We start from the raw sequence: 21,896 nt of genomic DNA, 5'->3' as shown, positions 1-21,896 counted from the left end.
CTGAAGTGCAGGGACAAACGAGCTGAAAACAGGTACCTAGTTGTTACCAGTGCGATTCTCACCTCACTGAAGGCAGGGAGTAGAGTTTCTGCATAGAAGCTGCTCCCTTTAGGCTGCTGGTTGAACTGCATTGGTAACGAAGGGTTTGTAGGGTGGTTTTGGTTCACTGAATATTCTGACAAGTTGTAAGCAAAGTGTTGACAAACTGAAAAGAAAAAAACCTTTTCTCCTCTAAGTCATTTGGGGTCAAAAGAAATACTTTTATCACTGTTCTCTCTTAAGAGGCTGGAAAGACAAATCAAAAGGGAAAAAGAAAAAGCTCTAGTAGCTCAAATGGAGATTTGGAAATGTTTCCCCTTGGTGCTCTCACAGCCAAAGCACTGACATCTCCCTCAATCATTATTTTTTTTCAGCATGAACAATTTGGCAAAAGTGAAATGAATTTGTGGACTGTGTTGGTAGTTTGGGAGAGGTATTTCTCATCCTCTCTCCTTGCCTTTCCTCACCCAAAAATGTTTCAGATGATGAATATCGCTCAGGTCTAACCACTCATGCATATTTTAAACTGAAATGGTTGAAGAATTAGTACAAATTTAGACACTGATCAGTGCAGAATTACCCAGGTTTGGGGAGGGATTCACCCATCACTGCCTGAAATGGAGAAATCCCACTTCCATAAAGAAAGAGCTTTACAGTCATTTGGGATTTTATGATGTTGCATGCCACAGTCATCCAGAAAGTCAGAGCCACTGCTGAATTGCAGCTCCATCTCTGACTCCAGTCAGACATCAGCATCTGTAGTTTGAGCTATAAAGACATCTAGGTCAGAAGTGGCCAAATTCTGTTTTCCCAGGGCTCAAGTTTATCCACAGAAGTTCCTATGATTTAACAAACCCCGACAGATTGGCTTCCCCATCCCTTTCCATCCATGTTCCCCGTTTTCCCCTGACACTGACACACAAAAGATGTCCTCAGCTGGTTGGGTTGCTGGCCAGCGTTTCCAAAGGACACCTAAAGCTTCTTCACGGGCAATAACTGTCTCCCCCACTTTAATGAGACATCTCTGAGTTAGGTGCAGGATGTAAATGTTATTAATCCAGTTGCACCCAGCGACTTAACACGAGTTAAATCCTGAAGGCGTAGGGCAGCAGTTACCTGTCTAGCAGGAATGTGAGTGTACAGTTAGCTTAAAGCAGGGGTAGTTGAATAAAATCTAGGAGAGTGCCTCCCGTCCTTAAAATCAAGGATACACTTAAGCTGTTTGCTGAAATGAGGTCAGATGTTTGTCACTTTACAGGGTCGAGCTCTAAACGAACGTAAACTGTTTCATGTCTCCCTTGACACTTCAGTCTTCTACTAATTTCTCGGCATCCTAAAGCAGCGTGTGAAGTTGCTGCAGAACAGAAGTGTTTCAGGTACAAATAGCAATTGTTAGCCTCTTCTCTGTGGTAAATGGCAGCAGGCAGAAACCTCTCTCAACCTGCCAAGAACCAAATGTGGGACATGAGAAAGAGTTATTGGTGCGTGAAGCTTAAAGAGATAGGGGACTGATTTCTTCACTGCAAATAGTGTGTTCGGTCATTTCTCTTTCCTGAGTCTGCATTTCTGATGGAAGTAGTTTACCACAATGAGCATGAGAAAACAGAAGGGATGTGCGCAAGATCAATTTGAGTCTAAGCGAAGGGAGAAATGAAAGGTACAGGGGTTAGAAGAAAGGTAGAAAATCCCAGGAGGGAGAGGAGTAGTGGAGTGTTTACAGCAAGCGATGCAGTGTCGGGGCTCCCGCGTTCTGCCTTCCCGTTTGTAGCAGTGATCTGGGGCTGCACAGCCTCCCTCATATGAAAGAGACCTTGCAGTATCATTTTGTGCAAAATCTATCACTCTGAGCTATCCCACTGTATAAAAATTACCTTTTAAGTGGCTAAGTAGACACCCAGCTTTATTCCTTTCTTCTTATTTCAGGAAACAATGGGAGTAACAGCACTTGCCTGCCTTACTAGAGTGCTGAGAGCTTTAATTAATGTCTCTAATTCAATTTGAACTCCTTGGATAAAAGGCGCTGCCTTGTGACAGCAAAGGTATTGCCTAAAATAGAATATAATTAACACACAGATATCAATCACGATGAAATTAAGTGTACATTCAAATACAACTTGCACTTTACAGAAAGTACTTGCCTATTTTTTCTCCAAGATTCCTGAAGACTCATAAGACAAGGAACGTTTAATGTTCCAGGCTGAATCCAGCGTAGAATAAGGCCATCTTAAACCACCTAAGAAACTAAAAGGGCTTGTAACAAATCTCCATGTGCGCTGGTGGATGTGCCTTCATGATGGACAATGCTGGAAACTGTGATGTGACTCAGCACATCCAACATTTTCTTCTCCCACTGCTTTTTTACCGTGAGCTCTAGCCTATGTCCTGGCTCACCCGCCGATCATGTTTATTAACAGATGGGACAATTAATTGCATGATCGTGTTTGTTGACGTGACTCAGAAGGACCCAGATCACTGCATTGCTCTGTCGTGCTCCTGAGTGGAAATGGGCTTTGTAGCTTGGACCTTTTTAACTGCTGCATTACAAAGCTTGCCAGCACCTTGAGATGGTTGTCAGTCATTGCTTACAGGACAGGAACACCCAGTGAGCCACGCGGGCAGCAGGACTGTGTTTTGCTAAGCTATACCCAGATGATGGCCTCTCCAACAAGTTCATGGTCCAAACAGTCAAACAAATACTATTGTGTCTCCAAGCTGGTAATTGGAAAGTGAGGCAAAAAAGCATGTAAGGGCACTGCCCGAGATCCTAGAGGGCGTCTAGGGCAGAACTGAACAGAATGCTGATTCCAGGATCAAAACCCAGTGTCTGACTTCCCCAAGCCTCCTCTTTGTACAAAGATTGCTTTTGTGCCATATGTAGCTTTTAGTTAGTCTTGGGTCTCCTACCCAAGGGCTATATACTTGTAGACATCACGTCCCTGCCCCTTCTTCCCCCGTCCCCTTTGCAAAATCCCCAGAATGTATCGTACATCAGTGGAGCCCCATAATGACACATAACAAATTAATTTCACATTCATACTTGTTAGGAGTTAGATTGCCTTAGACACAAAATAACCCCACTTTAGTAAGCTTTATAGCTTCCATGGGGACCAGCCCCGTGGTGTGTATTAATCTTTAATGTGAAACAACAGCTCTACAGTAGCTACAGGGGGGAAAAAGATACCACTAAAAAATTAACGTTGATGGTGTGATAGTTGTCTAGACCCAACTGCACTCGACCATCCTTCATTGCCTCAGGCACCACTCCCTGCTCTCAGCGCTGACACAGCCAGCTTCCAGACTGGAGATGTGTCCATGTCTTCTAATGATCTCAAGGCACGTTCTCCCCATGTCTTAACCCTTGGTTAAGAGCCATCACAACTCTGTTCATCCTGACTTTAACTTTGACCTAAAAGGAAGGGAAGGGAGGATAAAGAGGTGTGTGTGGGGGGGATTAGTGAATATCTCCTCTCTTTTACAAGCTGATTTTTCCCCAAGGTATGATGCTCACATGTGGGAGGGCACACTGGGGTTTCTCTGAAACCCATTTCATTTGGCTCTTCTCATATTTCAGCTCGCACTTGCACCGCACTAGGAGCTGGAGGTGAGCTATCACTCCACTTTGGTATGTAGACGCTCCCTTCATCTCTTTGCAATAGAAATTAAATAGAAGTGAAAGGTTTAAAGGAAAACTGATCCAGGCTGGCTGATGAAGGAAGTTTAATGAACAGACGACGAAGCGAGTTTGGACAATGTGTACAGAACAACTGATAGTTATCAGCAGCAAATCTGCATAGCCGCCTGATGGCAAATATGCTGAGTCTGCAGCTGCTCACTGTGCTGGGACAGCGCTGTAGATCTGCAAAGAGCAGCAAGGCAGAGAAGTAGCCTGGGTGGAGAAGCAGGAGAAAGGAACTCCTGAACTGGACTTTGGGAATGCGGAAGGTGGGATGTAGCTGGAAGCATTTCCCAGTAATCACCTCGGGTTCATGACCACTGTGAGTGGAAGCAGCACTGTGCTGTAGCCCAGAATATGCTGTATTCCCCTCAGTGTGGGGCTAGAAAGTCCCCAAACACCAGCTTTGTAAGGTAAGGTAGGACCACTCCTTTCTGAGAGGTGAGGGACTAAAGCACCGAGAACCGCCACGTTTATGGGTGAAGCAGGAGTCGGTGGTGAAGGCTAGTGTTAAACACACGCCTCCAGAACAGGAACAACCTCCTCAGTCAGGAGCTACAGGTACCATTAAGTTTGATAACGGTAATATTCTATTTGCAATCGGAAAGTAGTTTCTATGTGCCCAACAGAAAAAGCGAACATTCATTGACCTTCCCATACTTCATTTTTTTCATTTCCTCATGTAATGCAACAGCTGACTGTCATTTTTAACCAGCCTTACACGACTCCGTTTTGTCAAGCGCTGCTGAGCTCTCTGCAGCTCCACAAGCACATGCTGTGCACACGTGCAGACTCCCACGCGCTCTGGCGCGCACACACTCGGCACTTGTGCTCCCCGTCGCACTCCCGGGTTCAATCCACAGAAGACGTGCCCGCTCGCTGCCGGGGGCTGCGGCTTTGCCATGCTCCCACTGAAAGCTCCTGGAGCTGAGGAGATGGCCACGCTGGCCGCAGATGCTGATGCCCTCTGGTCTGTGCTGTGCTGCTCACACCAGCTGAGGTCTCGTGTTCACACGCAGTGCGTGGCACCCCTGACACACCTCAGTTTGGCCTCTCCTGCACTCTCAGCAAAGCCTTTTCTCTCTGGGCATTACAGACTTCGAGAGTGCTTGTGGTGGACTCAGACCCAAACCCAGAAGGGTTTCTGGAGATGTACAAATAAGCCTGACACTAAGTCTCACTGTAGCAGAGCTTTGTATAGGCTAATTTTTCCTGCTTTAGAGAGTAGCTACAGTCTCTCTGCACTATATTCTGCAGACGTAGGTGGGTATCGCCTGTCCTGAGGACAACTTTTGGCCAGGTTTGTGCTCGCAGAGGGGGAAAGCACAAAAGGCCAACCATATCCTGGGCTGCATCCCCAGCAGCGTGGCCAGCAGGTCAAGGGAGGGGATTCTGCCCCTCTGCTCCGCTCTCATGAGACCCCCCCTGCAGTGCTGCGTCCAGCTCTGGGGGCACCAACACAAGAAGGACACGGAGCTGTTGGAGCGAGTCCAGAGGAGGCCACGGAGATGCTCAGAGGGCTGGAGCCCCTCTGCTCTGGAGACAGGCTGGGAGAGTTGGGGCTGTTCAGCCTGGAGAAGAGAAGGCTCTGGGGAGACCTTCTAGCACCTTCCAGTACCTGAAGGGGCTATAGGAAAGCTGGAGAGGGGCTTTTTACAAGGGCAAGTAGTGACAGGATGAGGGGGAACAGTTTTAAACCAAAAGAGGGGAGATTTAGATGAGATATTAGGAAGAAATTCTTTGCTGTGAGGGTGGTGAGACCCTGGCCCAGGTTGCCCAGAGAAGCTGTGGCTGCTCCCTCCCTGGCAGTGTTCAAGGCCAGGTTGGATGGGGCTTGGAGCAACCTGGTCTGGTGGAAGGTGTCCCTGCCCATGGCAGGGGGGTTGGAACTGGATGGTCTTTAAGGTCCCTTCCAACCCAAACCGTTCTGTGATTCTATGATCCTATGAGATACAGCCTCAAGATCGCTCTGCCTCCCCAGGTGTGCCCTCCGTGTTGGCACATCCCCCACAAACCTCAGCAAGGCAGCAGATGGGCAGGAGGTGGGCAGGAGGAGGAACGCATCCTGCGTACGGAGAGGACTTTTTCAGAGCGGCATCAGCAGCTCCTGGCGATGAGGAGCACAGCCCAGCACGGTGGGCTGCTGTTGCAGCTGCGCTGGGGTTAGGAAGCAGAAGGGCAGGGGGCCCACGCTGGGCGCAGGGTGCCAGCTTTGCAAGCCGCTCCCCTTCCACCAGCGGAGCTCACGGCTTCGTTCGGAGAGGGGCATCGCGCCAGCAGCGTGACTGCGGGGGCGGGCGATCGACCGGCTGAGACGCTGGAAATGGGAGTCAGGAGGCGAGGGCTCCCTTCCAGCTGTATCTGTGGCTTACTGCGTACCCTTTGGCGAGGCGTTTCACCCCTCTGTTTCCCTTCCCACTCATCGTATGTCTTGTCTGTTTAGCTGTTAAACACATCGGGGAGAGGAGCTGGCTCGTAGCAGGGCTGTCTGCAGCCCTCGTGTGATGGGGGGTGCAGCGGGACAGCCACTGTCCCCCCGTGTGAGCGTGGTGCCCTGCACCAGGTGGTGGGGAGCATCCCCTCAAGCTCCCTAGTAAACCTCCAACCCTGAATATGCATGTTCAGTACGTCGCCCCGCAGAGCCTTGATCTTGGGAAGAGCCTCGAGGTCCTACTGCAATCGAAATAGCAACAGACCCTCTCCTCCTCCACCAGACACACACCTCCCAAACACCCAAGCAGGAAAGCAGGTTCAGGTGATTTTTATCTTTCAAATGTTGGCAGGATTTCATAGCTCTGTGTGTGTGTATGTGTCTGTGTGTCTGCGTTTGCTCGTCATTGAAGCCTGGGTAATTATTTTGTTTTATTTCTTTTTTGGCAACGCTTTAAAGTAAGAGCTGGGTCTTTATAGATTGCTCAGGTTGCGTGGAGTACGGACTACAGATCATCAGAGACATGAAAGCAGAAGACAGGTTTCTCTGGCACAGCATTAAAGGGACAATAACGGGGTAATTGTAGCCTAGGGTGCGGCCACCTTCTGCACCCAGCCTTCCCTCGCCTTTGCGGCACTGCGGGGAACTGTGCGTGGGAAATGACGGAAAAGCTGGGGTGAGGATGTCTCAGGTCAGGCCCTGGTTATTTCAAAGGTGATATATGCTCAGGAGGTTAAAGGCACCGCTTAGGTACATGAATAAAACTACCAAATACCCTAAGCTGTAACACAGGCAGACTGAAGTCTTTTAAAACTTGATTTTTCATGTCTGTTTTCACGCCGAGAGGTGGTTGTCAAAAGATCAAAACAATTCCCATTTTAAAACTCTCCCTTTCTCTCCCTCCTCCCTCTCCTCCTCTCCATTTCTCTCTCTTTCCTTCCTCCTCTTCCCTCTCTTTTTCAACAGGACTCCACAGAATGGAGCAAGAATGAGAGGAAAAAGGCAGACAGAAAAGCATGAACTGGAGGCTTGTTGAGTTCCTCTACCTCCTGTTTATATGGGACCATATACTAGTACAGCCCTCCCACCAGGACCCAGCTGCTACCAACCAACATGTCTCCAAGGAATTTGATTGGCTTATATCAGACAGGGGGCCTTTCCACCACTCGCGGAGCTACTTATCCTTTGTGGAAAGACATCGTCAAGGATTTACAACCAGATATAAAATATACAGGTATGTTGGTTTCCTACAGCACCTGTAGCTTGGATTAGTTGTTAGGTGGTGGGAACTCAGGGAGTTCCCATGGGCTCAGGGCTCGTAGTCAATGGGGAGACGCATCATTGTCCCTGTTCCACCTGGAAACGCTTCTTTGGTTCTTCATGGTCCTCAGCTGGCAATGCAGATTCCTTCAAAGGCTCAGGTGTAATGCTGTGATAGTGAGATGAAGGCACTGCGGTACCGTGGCAACGTGCACAACATAGGTCGAGATAAAAAGGGACCCAGGGTCTGGGTGTACTTCATTTGTGGCGACAGATAAGTTCACAGGCAGGTTCACAAGCGTGTTTTTCAAATCTACGTACCTACGGGCAGACCAAGCCTCTGTACCGAACTTGTACCCGTGAACTGCCAATAACTTAAGGTTCACATGGGCAAGAACAGACAGAAAGATGTCAAGACACACATGAGTACGGCAGTTCTCACAGTGCTGTGGTGAGCCTGAGCTGTGCACTGCCTACCGCAGACCTTTGCAGATTATCTCCATGTATGAGTCAGACTTGCCCCCAGAACTGTGATCTTGTTTTAAAAGTCTTCCAGTTAAAAAACTATGGGAATAGGCAGTATTTGGATTTTCCTTTGCCTTCTAGGTATTGAAGTCTTTGTTGTTGCCTGTTTCAAGCTCTTCTTGCCAGCTGTGATATCCAGAAAGACACTTTTCTTTTTTCATTTTAACATGAAAAGCCGGGGTGCTCATGTGAGCCTCCTGGTAAAGCAGCAAGAGCTTTGGAGTGAAGGTGAATGAGCCAGCAAGTGCCATGAGATTTGTTCTAAAACCCAAAGAAACTGCAAAACTCCCATAGACATGTGCACATTTACATAATTATATAGTCCTGTTGTGTTTCAGAAAGACACTTGCAAACACAACTGTGTAAACTAGTAGGTAGGAAAGTACCAGTGAATAGTTTGCTGGCAACACGCACGCAGACACACATATACGCTGCCTGGGGGATGGGGCAGGGTTGTCCCACGGGCAGAAGGCCAAAAGCACTTGCAGAGTAACAGCGACGTGCAAGACATCATCTATGCATGGGGAAGAAAAATGAGTTGTGCCTGTCCCATGGCCTCCAGGGAGTGCAGCATCCCCTCCCCTCGCACCAGCCCGCAGAGCAAGGGCAGGTTAGCATGGGTTGAAGACATTGTCCTGGCTTGTCCTCCTCGTTCAAAACAGCTCAGGGGGAAGACAGCCCCAAAAACTAGAAATTACGCTGCCACGTTCCACTAAGGATGTCTCATTGTCTTGCTTGCACAGAGGAGCAGGGAAAACATGCCTTTTTCAAAAAGACTTTCTTCCTGGTTGTGGATATCCCCAGCTCTCCTCGCGCTCTGCCTGACAGCATACACTCTGATTGAGACTGCAGATCTCTGCCCCACGCGATGCCCCTGGCACTGGCTCTGCCCTTTGCTAAAGAGCTATTCAGCCCTGAATGCCACCGCAGCAGACTACAGGGGCTGTGGTGGGAGAGAAATGCGTGCAATGTATGTGTTCAGACACATCTAAGAACTGTCACTGGAGGTCAGGCCAGAGATCCATCAAGCCTGGGATCCTGTCTCTAAGAATCACGGAGAAACGGGTCTGGAAGGTCATTTAATCCATGCCTCTTCCCCAAGGCAGGCTCAGCCACACCTGTGTCACATCTGACAGAGGTTTGTGGGCAACCTCTCCTCAAAGGTTTCCCATGACAGAGAATTCACACCCAGAGCAGGCAGCCTGTGCCAGGGCTTTGCTTTCCCCACCTTTATAAAAGAGCTAAAATCTTGCTTGTATGTGAAGCCTGTGAAGGGGTTGGAACTAGATGATCTTTAAGGCCCCTTCCAACCCAAACCATTCTATGATTTCTAGTTTTAACTGCTATGGGGTGAGCAACAAACTCCCCTTTGGTTTGTAGGAGACGGCTAAGAATTTGAAGGCTTATCTCAGTTCAGGATGAACTTTATACATGGGAAGTGGAAAGGGATCTGTTTTTCTCCATTTTTGCTGGATATTGCCAAAGCACTTATGAAAGACACTTCTAGTATGGGGAGGACACAGTGTCCTGCTTCTTCCAACATGGGAGAAAATAGCAGCAGCATTCTGGCCGCACAGGAGGCTCACGGGTATGGGGAGGTGTCTGAGAAGGGTCTCACAAGCTGGTCATAATGCTGGAGAAGTCATTATTCACAAAAGAAACTGGAGGTGGGACAGAGTCCAGTGGCAGTAGTTAGGGAGGGAGTGCAGAGAGATGGAGGAAGACTGCAAGGGCACATGGGGCTGCATCTCCTGGCCAAGTACCACGCACTAAGCTGAAGGAGGAGCTGAGGCCTTGGGGAAGTCCAGCCACGTGTGTCATGGTTTGGGCTGCCGGGAGTTGAGCGCTTTGGAAACACGCTCTCTGGGACTAACTTCTGCTCCAGCTGCGGTCAGCTGAGGAGGAGGGGGAAACCTCGTGCAGATGGAGCCGTTAGGTAGGAGGCTGGCTGGATGTTGGAGGCTTGTTTGTTTTTAATACCTGGCCCTGTTGGCAGAACTGGTCACGTAAAAATTGGGCCCATGCATTTTTTAAGGAGTGTCAAAATCAGCCCAGCGATAGCGAGTTAGTGGAGCCACGGCCAGTTCTAGCGGTGAAGAGCTGGACTCTGAGCACACACACCCTCCAGAACATACCGTTTTACTGAAACCCACAGGGGTAAAATCTCATTTTGCGGGCTCCTTAAATTGACTTTGAGAATCTGTGAAGCTGTTGGGATTTTGTCAACTGTTTAATTCCACCATAGAAGCCTCTCTCCTCCTAAATGATGTCTCTCAATTGCTCTTTGCACTAGACTAGCCCAAGGGAGGCACATATTCTACATTAAGGATATCGCTCCTTAGAAAAGCAGCTGATTTGGAGCATGGGGATTTTCTGTGGAGTCTTCTCTTTCAATGTTCCTTTTCTCCCACACTTTTTGGTTGGCTGGTTTGTTCTTTGTCCCTCAGTCAGACAGTTCCTTGGGGCGCTTGTGATTTTGTTGAATGAGGTTTGACCTGACCACTGCTCTTCCTCTAAGGCCAATAGCAGCAGACCTCAAACCAGCCACAGCCACCAAGGATTTGGAGTGGATGTGAAACCAGGCGAGAGGACCTCACCCATCCCTAATTGAAACACTGTCGCCTGTTTAGCGGTGATTTCCCCAGTGTCTTGCTGCGTGGGAGCGTGGACACAGCGCATTAGGACCGTGTCATTTACATCGAAAACCCGCAGAGATAAATCCACTGTCGATGCTACACAGCAGCACAAGGCAAAACGCAGCATTTTCTCAGTCTTAGAGGTGATGTTAAAAAGGAAACGGCACCAAACTAAAACGTGCAACACTCCTCCTTCCATCACAGCTGAAGTCCAGAAGTCTGTCAGCAGCAAGCGAAGAGCCTGTTGTAGTGAGCAAAGCTATTTTATACACTGCATGAGCAGGATCACTGTAGAACAGCAGAGCTGCCGATATCTCTTCCTAGGTTGCCTGAATCCCAGTCCTCCATCCTGGCACGGAAAGGCAGTTCTCTGTTACAGTCTCCAAATGCTCATCCCCTCCTGCTGTGGACTGCATTTTAGCAGATTTCAGGCCTCTTTCTTGCAAAACTTGAACCACTGCTTTTCCTGGTACCCTCAGTTGAGGTTTGCACCTTGCATGCAGTATTAGTTGGAAGGCAAGCAAAGGGGGAGATGTTTTATATTAAATCATGGACAGTAGGGGTAGATACAATTGCATTAAGGAAGCACATTAATCAGCATCGATTCATACTAACAAGGCTGGTTTAGGGGGGCCTCTGGCAGGAAAATGCTGCTTTGATCATTATCTGTGCACTCTGATGCTAATGCAGATAGGGTGGCAGATGCTGAGAGTGGTTTGTGGGATGTCTGAATATTCATTATCACTATCCTTGTGTTGTTCCCAGTCATGAGAGCCCTGGGTACTAGGTACTGTGTGAAGACTGGGAAACAGATGAAGCTCAGCTTGGCTTTGGGACTAGGGCACTGCTCCGACCAGAAAACATGCCTGTTACCACAAGACAGTAGTTAACAGCTTCAGTCCACTGCTTTGAAGTATATTGTTGCATTGTCCTTTTTTCTTCCCCCAGAAGCTGATTATTTAGCTATAAGGCAAAGCAAAAGAAACAGTAGACTGAGCACGTGAATACGCTACGCAAACCGCCAGGCGGAAGCACTGAAACAGGCGTTTCACTAATGATGCTGCTCAGTTTAAGCAAGCTCTAGAAAAAGGAATCTTTTCTAGAAAAAAATGAGGCTGTGTTTGATGCCAGAGGTGAGACACGGCAGGCAAAGAGGGAAGCGGTGAGGTGGTCTCGTCCAGCCGGGTGGCCAGGCTGCCACTGCCCCTCTCCCTACAGCGAGGCAGGGACAGGACACGGCGCCTTGGGAAGGGGGACTCATGTTAGACTGGCAAAGAGGTAATGCAGGCAGGATCTGTATTTTTGCCCCAGGCTTGTGGTGTGGCTGTGGGTAAGCTCACTTCTCCGTGCCTTGTTTCCCTCCCTACGCCCCCGAGAATGGGAGACGACAGCGTTTGTCTGCTCGGCGGTGCTGGGCAGGGTTAATTAAATGCTGCAGGACGTTTGGACGCAAGGGATGACAGCAATATGAAGTGGGTGATCACATGGGGCTGGAAGGGGGATGTGCACGTGCAAGAAGAAATGTGGATTTTCCATGTGTGGGAGTTTAATTCCATTTTCTGAAATGACAGTATGGACAGGGAAATCTGTCTCTGTGTAAGAGAGCAGGGAAACCCCGGGGTATAAAAAGGAGATGTGCTCACCTTGCAGCTTCTCCTGTAGTGGGACCGTTTAGAGGCTGCATAATTTCATGAAACCTGAATACTCCTGAGACCTCTGCCAAGCCTGGTTAAAATGCACCAACAGATTCAAAATTTAGTGGGGGATGTGGCAACAAACCAGCCAGTCCTGCCCCATCCCTCTGCCTGCAGAGTGACAGGACTAAACTGGTTGCTTACGTACACTTGTTAAAGGTCCCAGGATATATAAAAAGAAAATACAGCTCCTGAGACAGGAAAGGTTGTGAGTAACTGGCTGCACAAGCTGGCTATAAATTGGTTGGGATGATGCCTGTGGAAAGAAAGCTGATTTTTTTTCCTCAAAAAATTGTTTCATCGGGAGAGCGGTGCAGGTGTGGGACAGGTCAATGGGGAGGTGAGGGGCATCTCCATCCTCGGTGGTTTTCGAGGCTTGGCTGAACAAAGCCACAGCTGATGTGCTCAAGAGCTGGTGATAGTCCTGCTTCAAGTGGGAGGCTGGATGAGGGACCCCCAGGGTCCCATCTGACCAACATTTCTGTGATTTCCCTGTGTCTCGGATTCAGAGTGGACACTAAACTGGGTGCCCATAAAGGGATTTGCACTGCTGAATGCATTCGGCCACATCAGAGACTTTTATTTAGTCCTAGAAAACCCACATATCTGAGCAGCTACGTGCTTTCTAAATGTGCCATTCCCGTGGCGGAGAGGAAGAGAATTATCATGAAGCGAGGATCTTTGCTGTGCACGTAGCACGGGCGACAGTTGACTTAGAAATGCATATGCTGTTCTGCTGCTTAAATTTTCCCTTAGAGGAAAAAAAAATAAAAACAGGAGAAAAAAAATTTGCTCTCACAAAACTGTCTCACAAAACTTTCAAAGCTTTATGTCACCACAAATTAAAAACAATGAGCCAGATCCTCTGTGACATAAATGTGTGAAGGTGTTGACTTCAGGGAAATTTCACCAATTTATTGGCTGCAGAATCTGCTCTCGCATATCCAGCGTCGCCCACTGCCCCGGGACCTGCACACCCAGCACCGGGGTTACGGGGCCGCTTGCCCTGGCTGGGAGCGTTGTGAGCTTTTATCCTCTCTAAGCAAAAGCAGAACCCAGGTGCTACAGCCAGGCACTGGGCTTGGACAGTCTGGCTAGTGAGCGTGAGGTTTCTATGAATGTTTTTAGCAGCTTCTGTTACAGAAGTTTTGCCTTTCATTACCAAACCTTCCAGGCAGGTTTCATGCAAACCTGTGATTTCCCCAACTGAGGAACTGATCTGGCAGAAAACTCATCTGGCAAGAAAAAAGAAAACACAAAAAAAAAAGAAAAAAAATTAATTTTCAACTAGATCCTTTTTCCAGTCTCATTCATTGTGTGGCCAGGTGATAGGAAAGGGAAAGGACTGTGTGGATGGAGGCAGGAGGGGGACTAAGGGGACTGTGAGACTGCTGTTTTCAGCAGCAATGTGGATTAAAGTTGTATTAAAGTGGTTGTGAAAATGCATGCAGAGTTCTGGCAGAGGCAAGATCTGTTAGAGGTGCTTCCACCATTTTTTCAGTCCATTCTTCTCCCATCTCTCCACTCCCCATTGACTCCTATTGCTGTCTCTCTATTACGTTGAATTTAATCTACTGGTCACTAGAGCTGTGCAAATAATTGATTTTGTGGTTCACTGGCTGTATAGAACAAAAATAACATTAAAAATGGGTTGATCTGAAATGGATGTTTGTTCAACTTTTCAGTAAAATGAAAAAATCAAAACATTTCATTTTGGGCTCAGTGAAAGGTTTAAGCTTTGCTGTTTGTTTTCATTTCATTAATGCAGCGAAACACTTTTTTTTTTGCAATTTTTAAGGCATAAAAGTTTTATCTCAAACCACAAAGTCGACCAATGTCACTTAAAAATGTCAAAAGGGAAACATTTTTATTTTGAGTATATTTTGTTTAGCTACTTGCTCATTCATTTTATGTTGAATTTGCAAGTAGTTTTTATGTCCTTGAAACTGGGAAGGGGGGAAAAAAAAAAAGACTGGCTGTCCTTATTGTTCACTGTGAGACTTTGAAATCTTAAAAATTCCCCAGGGTTCAGCTTTGACTTGCCTTGGGTTCAGCTTTTAGCATCTTAGGATAAAGAAAAAAAAAAAAAATAAACTGGGCAAGGGAGGCACAGCCAAGACGAGCAGCAGGGTTGCAGCTTTGCTGTGGGAAGGCTCGTGCTTGTTCACAGCGAAGGTGGGTGCTGAGACCTGGGTGCTTCTGACTGAGACAAATTGTACAACACGGGTGCAGTCACCGTTCCTCTCTCACGCACGTATCCTGGCGAGTTTTCAGTCCTGTTGCAGTTGTTCGGATGCCTGAAGCATCCAAAAAAGCACCGTGAAGGTTCTTCTCAGACAGCATTAAGGTGATGCTTTGCTCTGGTACGAATTGATAGGCACCGTCGGCTTTTTAATCTTTGCTTTGGCTTTTGTAGTCATGCTGAAGTTCTGCTGACAGGGTTTTCCTGTTAGTTTTTATGCTCTCTGTTTAAAGGGGACATCAACTTTTATGTTTTCCAGTCAGAGACAAGGCTTTTTTAGGAGAGGCAACGCAGCAATTGAAGGACAGAGGGAGCTGAGATGAAAGGAGGCTCTTCCCTCCGTGTGGAATGAGCAATGGCAATCCGTACAGCCCTGCACGGCAAACCCACGACATCTCCCTGGTTTACATTATGCATGTAAACGAGCGACGTACAGTGGTTTGTAATCAGTAAATGCCTTGTAAATAGATGTGTGTAAACCAAAAATTTAAATCCATTTCCATAGTGCATGTAAACAATGAAGCCTTCCAGTGTTCTCTTCAGTGTAAATGTTAATCTAAAAATGACATTACTACAAGTTTATGCAACTTTACAAGAGAGCCACAATTGACATTCCTGCCTCACCAGCTCTAACACGGCGGCTTGGCAAACACGAGCCGTTCCGTGATGGGCATAAACCAGCCAGTTCCATCCTTTAGCCACAACCTTCATTCCTCATGCAGTTCAGGGACCAGTGTTGTTACATCCCCTGCATAATGCGTCTCCCTGCGTATGGGAAGCTTTTAATACATTTGCATAAGCAGAATAAAGGCAGGAGTGGGGGATGGCAGGGAATGGCTCCAGCTGAGCTGTGCGGCGCTGGGCTGAGCAGACGAGGAGCTTGGTCCTCGCCGGGGCTGGAGGAGCTGCTCTGGCTGCGTGTGGATTCGGATGGCGAGGGCTTGCGAACATCACTGGCAGCTGCAGGGCTTGGCAGAAGGACACACCTCTCCTTCCCTTTGATATCCTTGAGAATAGAGGGCAAATGGAAGGAGATGATACCAGCCTTTGATACGCTCAGAGCTGCTGTGATATGGGAGCAGAACATCTGGCCGAGGTTTGGGGAAGGCAGAGCCTCACCTTACCGTGGCAGCTCGCGCCCAGGCCACGGGGAACGGCGCAGGAGCGATGCGGTCGATCAGTTCATGTTCTGACGGGGCGCTGGTGGTTGGGACACGTCAGCTCGTCCGGAGAAAAGCACCCATGTGAGCTGTGTGCCTGGCGAGGCGTGTCGCTGACCGGGTACCCCGCCTGCTGCCCCGGGTGGGCTCGGAGCTGGACCAGCAGAGCTTTCGCATGCTGCTGCGGGGTTGCACGTTCAAGCACAAAAATTCCCTTTCTGAATCCAGAATGAAATATTTTAACCGTGCTCCCAACGAATCCCAGAAGCAAGGCAAATATTTCCAGTCACTGAACCTTTCCAAAGAGATCGGCATCCTGCTGGGCTAGGAGGGAGCTCTCTACACGGTCCCCTCCGAGACCTCGCGTGGTGGGGGGATCTTTTTCCCTCTGCGTGACGAGCGGAGGGCTTTGCCCAAGCAGGTGTCCCAGGGCTGCTGCGACAGCAGTGATTCTGCATGTTCATCTCAGATTTCTTCAGACCAGCAGACTATGGTCCAGTGGCTTGGGAGCATATTTTAAAGGCTAACAAGCCAAGGAGAAGCTTTCACTCTTTTTTTTTTTTTTTTTGGTGAGCGGATTATTAATTCTTCTTTTAAGTCAGGCAGATGCTTGTTTCAGCAGAGAAGCTGTTACATTAAAAAAAAAAAAAGTTATCCTGTTAGATGCATGGAATAATTTTGTTCTGGCACCAGTAGCACTGGGAGATGACATAACTGTACCTATTATAGGGGTTTTTCTATTTCTGGATCCCTCTAATGTTTCCCTTGGGTTCCAGAAAGTTTTTTTTCTTCCCTTTCTTTTTTGCTGATTGCCACCCACCAGCCTCTGTAAATGGAACAAGGTGCATCCCACTGGGACAGTCGGAGCCATCCAGGCTGGTTTCCCGTGTTAAACTACTAAGTGCAGGTACAGAACCCAAGGACACATCTGAAAAGAAACTCAGGAATCAGCTTAGCTTGCAGCAGGGAGGGAGAACGGTTTGGGTCAGCCCTTTATGCCAGGATCTCCTCTCCAGGCAGCCTGAAATCGAATACGCTCCTGCGGAGCCAGCGGTTGCTCTGCTGCGGCACGCGAAGGAGCTGACACAGCACTGGGGAGCCTGCCGCGGCCTCGGCGTCCCCATGGAGAGCCCGGGGCAGGGGGCACCTGGGCTGCTCCTGGGGAGCGGGGTGGGAGCAGCGTTCAGGCAGTGCCCTGCTGCCCGCTCTGTGCGCTGGGGATGCCGGTCGCTGGTGACCGAGCCTGGGAGCTCCGTGCCTTGGGTGATCGGACCTGATTCACCCCCGCAGCACGTCGCAGCCTTTGACCACTGACACAGCGGCCACCAAGTATTTATGGGAATCTGCAATAAGGTTCCCTTCACCAGGGAGTCGTTTTTGCTGGTTAAATACATCCCATCAGGTGAGAAATATGGAGAAGGAGGGGAGGAGAGGGTGAGGATGGGAGCTGGAGGTGACGGCGGTGTTCGCATCCACCGAGCCGCCCGGGCTGGAGGCACTCTGCGGGCAGGGGCTGCCTCCTTCTCCCTCCCTGCCACACTCCTCGCAGCTGCCTGGCTCTCCAACCGCTCTGTTCCAACAGGACGGAGATCCTCCCCATCGTCCCCGTACTCTGCGGTGTGGGAAAGCCTCTGCCCTGCTCCCTGAGGGGCAAACCTCGAGGTCTGACACCCGCAGCTGCGAGCGGGGCCAGGCTGGGCGCAGCGGAGGGATGGGATTCTCTAAAGTCTCTGCTATGCTTCTAAATCAAAGTCCCGCTGACAACGCAGAGCACTAAATGCCTGCCTGGGGCTCAGCTCCTACAGTCATGTGACGGCGTCAGAATTTAAGCTTTAATTAAGAAAAGAGTGCAGGGAGGGAGGGAAGAGTCTCCAGCCCTTGTGACTGCAAAGGAAGGCTTGGAAACATGACCCGAGTGCAATCAACATCTGCTGTAACTGCAGCCGGCTCCCAGCAGAGGGGTGAGGAGCCGGCAGAGGAGGCCATTACGTCAAATTCCCAATCAGGTCAGGCCTGCTTGTGCTTCTGCTGGCAATGAAGGCTCTGCCTTGGAGAAAGGGGAGTTTCCATAAAAGCTTTGCTATGGTGGAACTACACCAACGTGCCCTCCCTTGCTGTACGTGGCTCTCACGCAGCCTCGCAGGGCCAAATTTTACACTACCACAGCCTCTGCCTTTGCGCAGCTGTCGTCTAGAGGTGGCAAGAGCCGTCTGACTGCCTGGTGTTCCCGCAGGCTGAACGGTGCCCATGGCGAGCAGCGCTTCTTAAGCAGTGACGTGAAGGTTTGCTGCTCTGGGGTTATGGCAGGAGGTTTTTGCCTCCTGGAGTTCCTTAGCCAAATTAAAGGGACTCTTTCGTTATGCCTGTATGGCATGCAAGCCTGCACCACGTGCTGGCCTGAAAACCCATGTGGTGCTTCCTCCTGCCATGAGTTTTAGCAAGGGCAGGGAGCAACTAAGTAGAGACCAGTTAAAGAGCAGCCTCTGGATGCTCTCCATCTCCCAGGGTTACATCTTTGGCAAGGTTCATTGAAGAAGAACCTTATCTGACGGCTGTGCTCTCAGCCAGCACACCAGGGTCTGAAGGCTCAAATATGCCTGGTATCGCACCAGCCTCTCGTTCCCATGAATGAGTACCAGGAGAAGCCAGTGGAAGAGCTGTTCCCCTATAATGTGTAGCTGGGACCTGCCTCTGGGCTCTGACTTGGTGATAGCTCTTACAATCATCTGGACACTGACGTGGCCAGAGATCTTGTTTCTGCAATAGAAGTGCTCCTTTGCAAGCTGCAAACAAAGGTTTCATGGGCTGGCAGCGCCTGGCAGGTCTGCTGGAGCACAGCCTGGGTTTAAGCACTGGTTTCGGTAGCTGGTCGTCGCAGTGCACTCAGGGGATTCAGTCTGTGTGAGGATGCAAATGCTGACCAGGGAGGGACACCACCTCCCCACAGCTACCTGGAGGTAGAAGACAGGACGAGGTGAAATCAAGCACTGTGTAGGGAGGACAAGGGTGTTTTCATTGTCTGTGCGTCCCTGCCCAACCTCATTTTGCTTTTCCTCCCCTTTCTTTCATACTGGTTCTTTCCCTCTCAGCGAAGGAAAACCTGCCTATTGAGTATTCAGCATTAAATATTTCAGTGTTAGCTTCCAGCTCTTAAGCAAAAACGCAGAAAGAACATTACTTTCTACTCCCCTCCAAATGTCTGGGGCTCTCCCTGGGGAGTGCAGCCGTCCAGCCTGGGTAAGGCTAATAAGAGAGCTTGATACACAGGGAGAACTGCGTGTTGCATGGTTAAGAGCAAGCAGGAGAGACAGGAATAAGAAAGGAAGGTTGTTAGCTTCATCTCTGGTTAAAGCTAAATGCAGAGTTCCCACCAGACTAGCACGTTCTCCTTGCATTTTGTCTTCCTTCCCCCTGTTTTCCTCCCCTAACCCCAATTTATGCGCAGACTGTGAAAGTCTCATATTCCCCCCTCCCACCCACAAAAGACTCACGACTGTTTCTTGGGAATAGCTGATATTTGAAATCCCGGCCGTACCGATTCAGCAGGCGAGTGTTGCCTCGTCACATGACGAACTTTTATCTCAAGACTATTTAGTGTCTCTTCAAAGCCCACACTTGGAGAGTCCTGTGATTATGTAAGAGTCTCAACTCAATTTTTAAAGTAAGTTTACGGCCCTCATAATTGCAGAGGAAAACTTGATAATACGACTCCTACATACTCAGAAAGCAGAAAGAAAAAAAGAAGGGGGAAAAAAAAAACCCTGAAGTTTATCAGATTTTAAAAGTCTCATGAATTTTAAAACCAATCTCTTAATTCTTTTTTGGAGCCTGACTCATGATTTTCAAACAGTTAGCAATATGGCTGTAGGGATTGTAAGGCGGGTTTGTTATCTTATTAGATAACTTACATAAAATATCCAAACCCGTGGAGACTCAGAGATTGAGTGTTGCACTTCGGGACACAGCTGGAGAGAACAGTGTCTTTTCTTCTGTGTAGATGCTGAGGGTCTCCTCTTAATCCAGGTCTCTAGTCATTACTGCAGCATAAATATTTCCCCAAATTATATTAGTGCTAATCATATGAATGAGAATAGCCATAATATTGATCCTCATAGTACTTAGGTTATTAAATTTGAGTTTGAAGGTAGTTTCGTGGGGCAATTCATAACAGTATATCTCGTCAGCGTGCATAAGCAGGGAAAACAAGCCACGGAGCAATAGCATTGCAAACCCAAAGAGAAGTATATTCTAGAGTCTTCCATCCTACCACAAGACTGCACACTGAACAGACACGTGTGAATAAGTTAGCAATGCCAGAACTGACGTTTTGCTGATTGTTTGATAATCTCAGATGAACTTAATTGATCTGAAAGGGGAGAAAAGCCTTCGGCTGTTGAAACAACTTGTTCCAATGTTTCTGTGAGGTGTATGCACCATGCAGGGGCACTTTATTCCTGGAATATTTGAATGCACACCAAGACAGGGGTGCTCCTGTGGTAAGGTGAGGGGCGATTGCCGCTGTCACACTCAAGTGGTGGGCTTGCCTTCCACATATGTGTTTACTCAGGCTGTCCACATCCAGTTTAAGAGTCCTGTGTACTGAAGAGGTAGGGAGGTAGCAGAGCATATCATGCTTGTAGCTGTTCCAGAGCCTCATACCTGCCTCTGTGCAGACATGAGCATGGATGTTTGAGGTGCACACAGGTACTGGGGTGGCTGAAGCATCTTTCATGGCCTATAGTGGATTAAAGGAAATCTGAGAATACTTTCCTGTGAAATGGCTCTATAATAGGGGACAGGAAAAGTCCTACCAGCTCTTCTGGCATCCAACAAAGGAGGAACCAAGAGCGTGGAAGAGACTGAATGACACTTCATTATAAGCTTACAGGATAATTGCCAACTGTATTTGGACTTAATTTTCTTCTGCAGAAGAGTCATAAAAATAAGTTTATTGTTTTCATTCCTGGGGACTGAGGTATTTGCGTCACGTCTTTTAAAAAAGACAGGGCTTTATCTCCTCACTTGAACATATGAACTCCATTGGTGATTGTCTCCTGTACGATTGTGGGTGAGCACCCGAAGGGAATGACTTTATATGCGCAGCTGCTGTCTGCTGGCTGGGATAGAAGCAGCTCAGGTCTCTGTCAGTGTCTTGCAAGTGTTTGTATCACTGGGGTGGGATTTTCACTCATAGTGATGGGGATTGTGCGTGGAAAGGGGAGCAGATCTGGGGTAGTTCTACAAGGATGGTGGAAGGCAAATGTCAGGATGGCAAAGCCTTTGCACTTTAGGTGTAACAAAATTGTCTCAGTGAGGTAGAAAAATATTTTCTCCAAAGTAAGGTTTTGACAAAATGCTTTATTTTGCTCGTGGTATAGTGTTTCAGGCTGGTGAATTGGATTCAACATATTTTTGAAGTCCCGGCCTCTCTGGTCACTAGTGACCATGACAAAAGAGAGACATCTAAGGAATGAGCTATTCTGACAAAATTTTGTCTCGTGACAACATTACAAGCTGTTCCAGATTCTTCCAGCATGGAACAAAGGCAGATTCTGCAGCCCTGAAAGTAGCTACAAAAAGGAGTAACCTCCTGGACAGCTCCAGCCACAACTGAAGTCAGAGCTCTCCCAAACGTGAGCTATTTAAGCTTTGTCTGGAGACACAGAACTGAAGCCCTTACCAATTACAGATGAGTTATCATCAGGTGCCACAGAGACAGTGCAAAGGGACTGAGTAGTAAAGGATTAGCCAGTGAACACAGAAATATTGAGCAACTCACTACTACTTCCTATTGTACTCATGCCAGTGGAAATCCTTCTCAGAACGGCATATTTTATTCAATTTTTAAGAGCTCTCAATTTTTCATTCAGGAAAGGAAGTTGGAGCAGCGTCCGATCTGTAATCAATCAGTCCGCCTTTGCGGAGGAGCTCTGAGGAAGCGCTCTTGCTCTTTGGTCCTTTATCTTCTCTGTGAACTCACAGAAATTATATTTCTGAATGGGATTAAGAGTGAGGGAGAGGGAGAACTGCAGCCAGGGCAATCCTCAACTAAATCTTATAGACTACCGTCGTGTAGTAACTGGCCCTACTGAAACTATCCCCAACCACAACACTTCTGTCTGCAGTCAGAAGCAGCAGATGACATTTCAGATAAGCTTGGCCCAGACTTAAAAAAAAGGTATTTAAGCACTTTGTGTGGGTACTTACCTGCCTAAGTGCCAAATTCCTGTAGATTA

At 48.3% G+C, this 21,896-nt stretch overlaps 1 protein-coding gene across 3 annotated transcripts in view; it reads left to right on the top strand.

The window, feature by feature from the left end:
- The window catches only part of BRINP1 (BMP/retinoic acid inducible neural specific 1), a 146,316-nt gene that overhangs the window by 79,755 nt on the left and 44,665 nt on the right, over window positions 1-21,896 (top strand). For 2 of the 3 annotated variants that reach the window (XM_068413934.1, XM_068413933.1), the window contains one exon: window positions 7,110-7,377. In XM_068413934.1, the coding sequence (XP_068270035.1) occupies window positions 7,160-7,377 (218 nt within the window). In that variant the 5' untranslated portion in view covers window positions 7,110-7,159. Of the gene's footprint in view, window positions 1-7,109; window positions 7,378-16,790; window positions 17,063-21,896 lie in introns of those variants that run through there. The other variant, XM_068413935.1, reaches the window with a different exon arrangement.

The sequence above is a fragment of the Nyctibius grandis genome, chromosome 16 (assembly GCF_013368605.1).
Source record: "Nyctibius grandis isolate bNycGra1 chromosome 16, bNycGra1.pri, whole genome shotgun sequence".
NCBI classification, from domain to species: Eukaryota; Metazoa; Chordata; class Aves; order Nyctibiiformes; family Nyctibiidae; genus Nyctibius; species Nyctibius grandis.
Note: the sequence above shows the minus strand (reverse complement) of the source record. Positions and strands in the feature narration are given on the sequence as shown.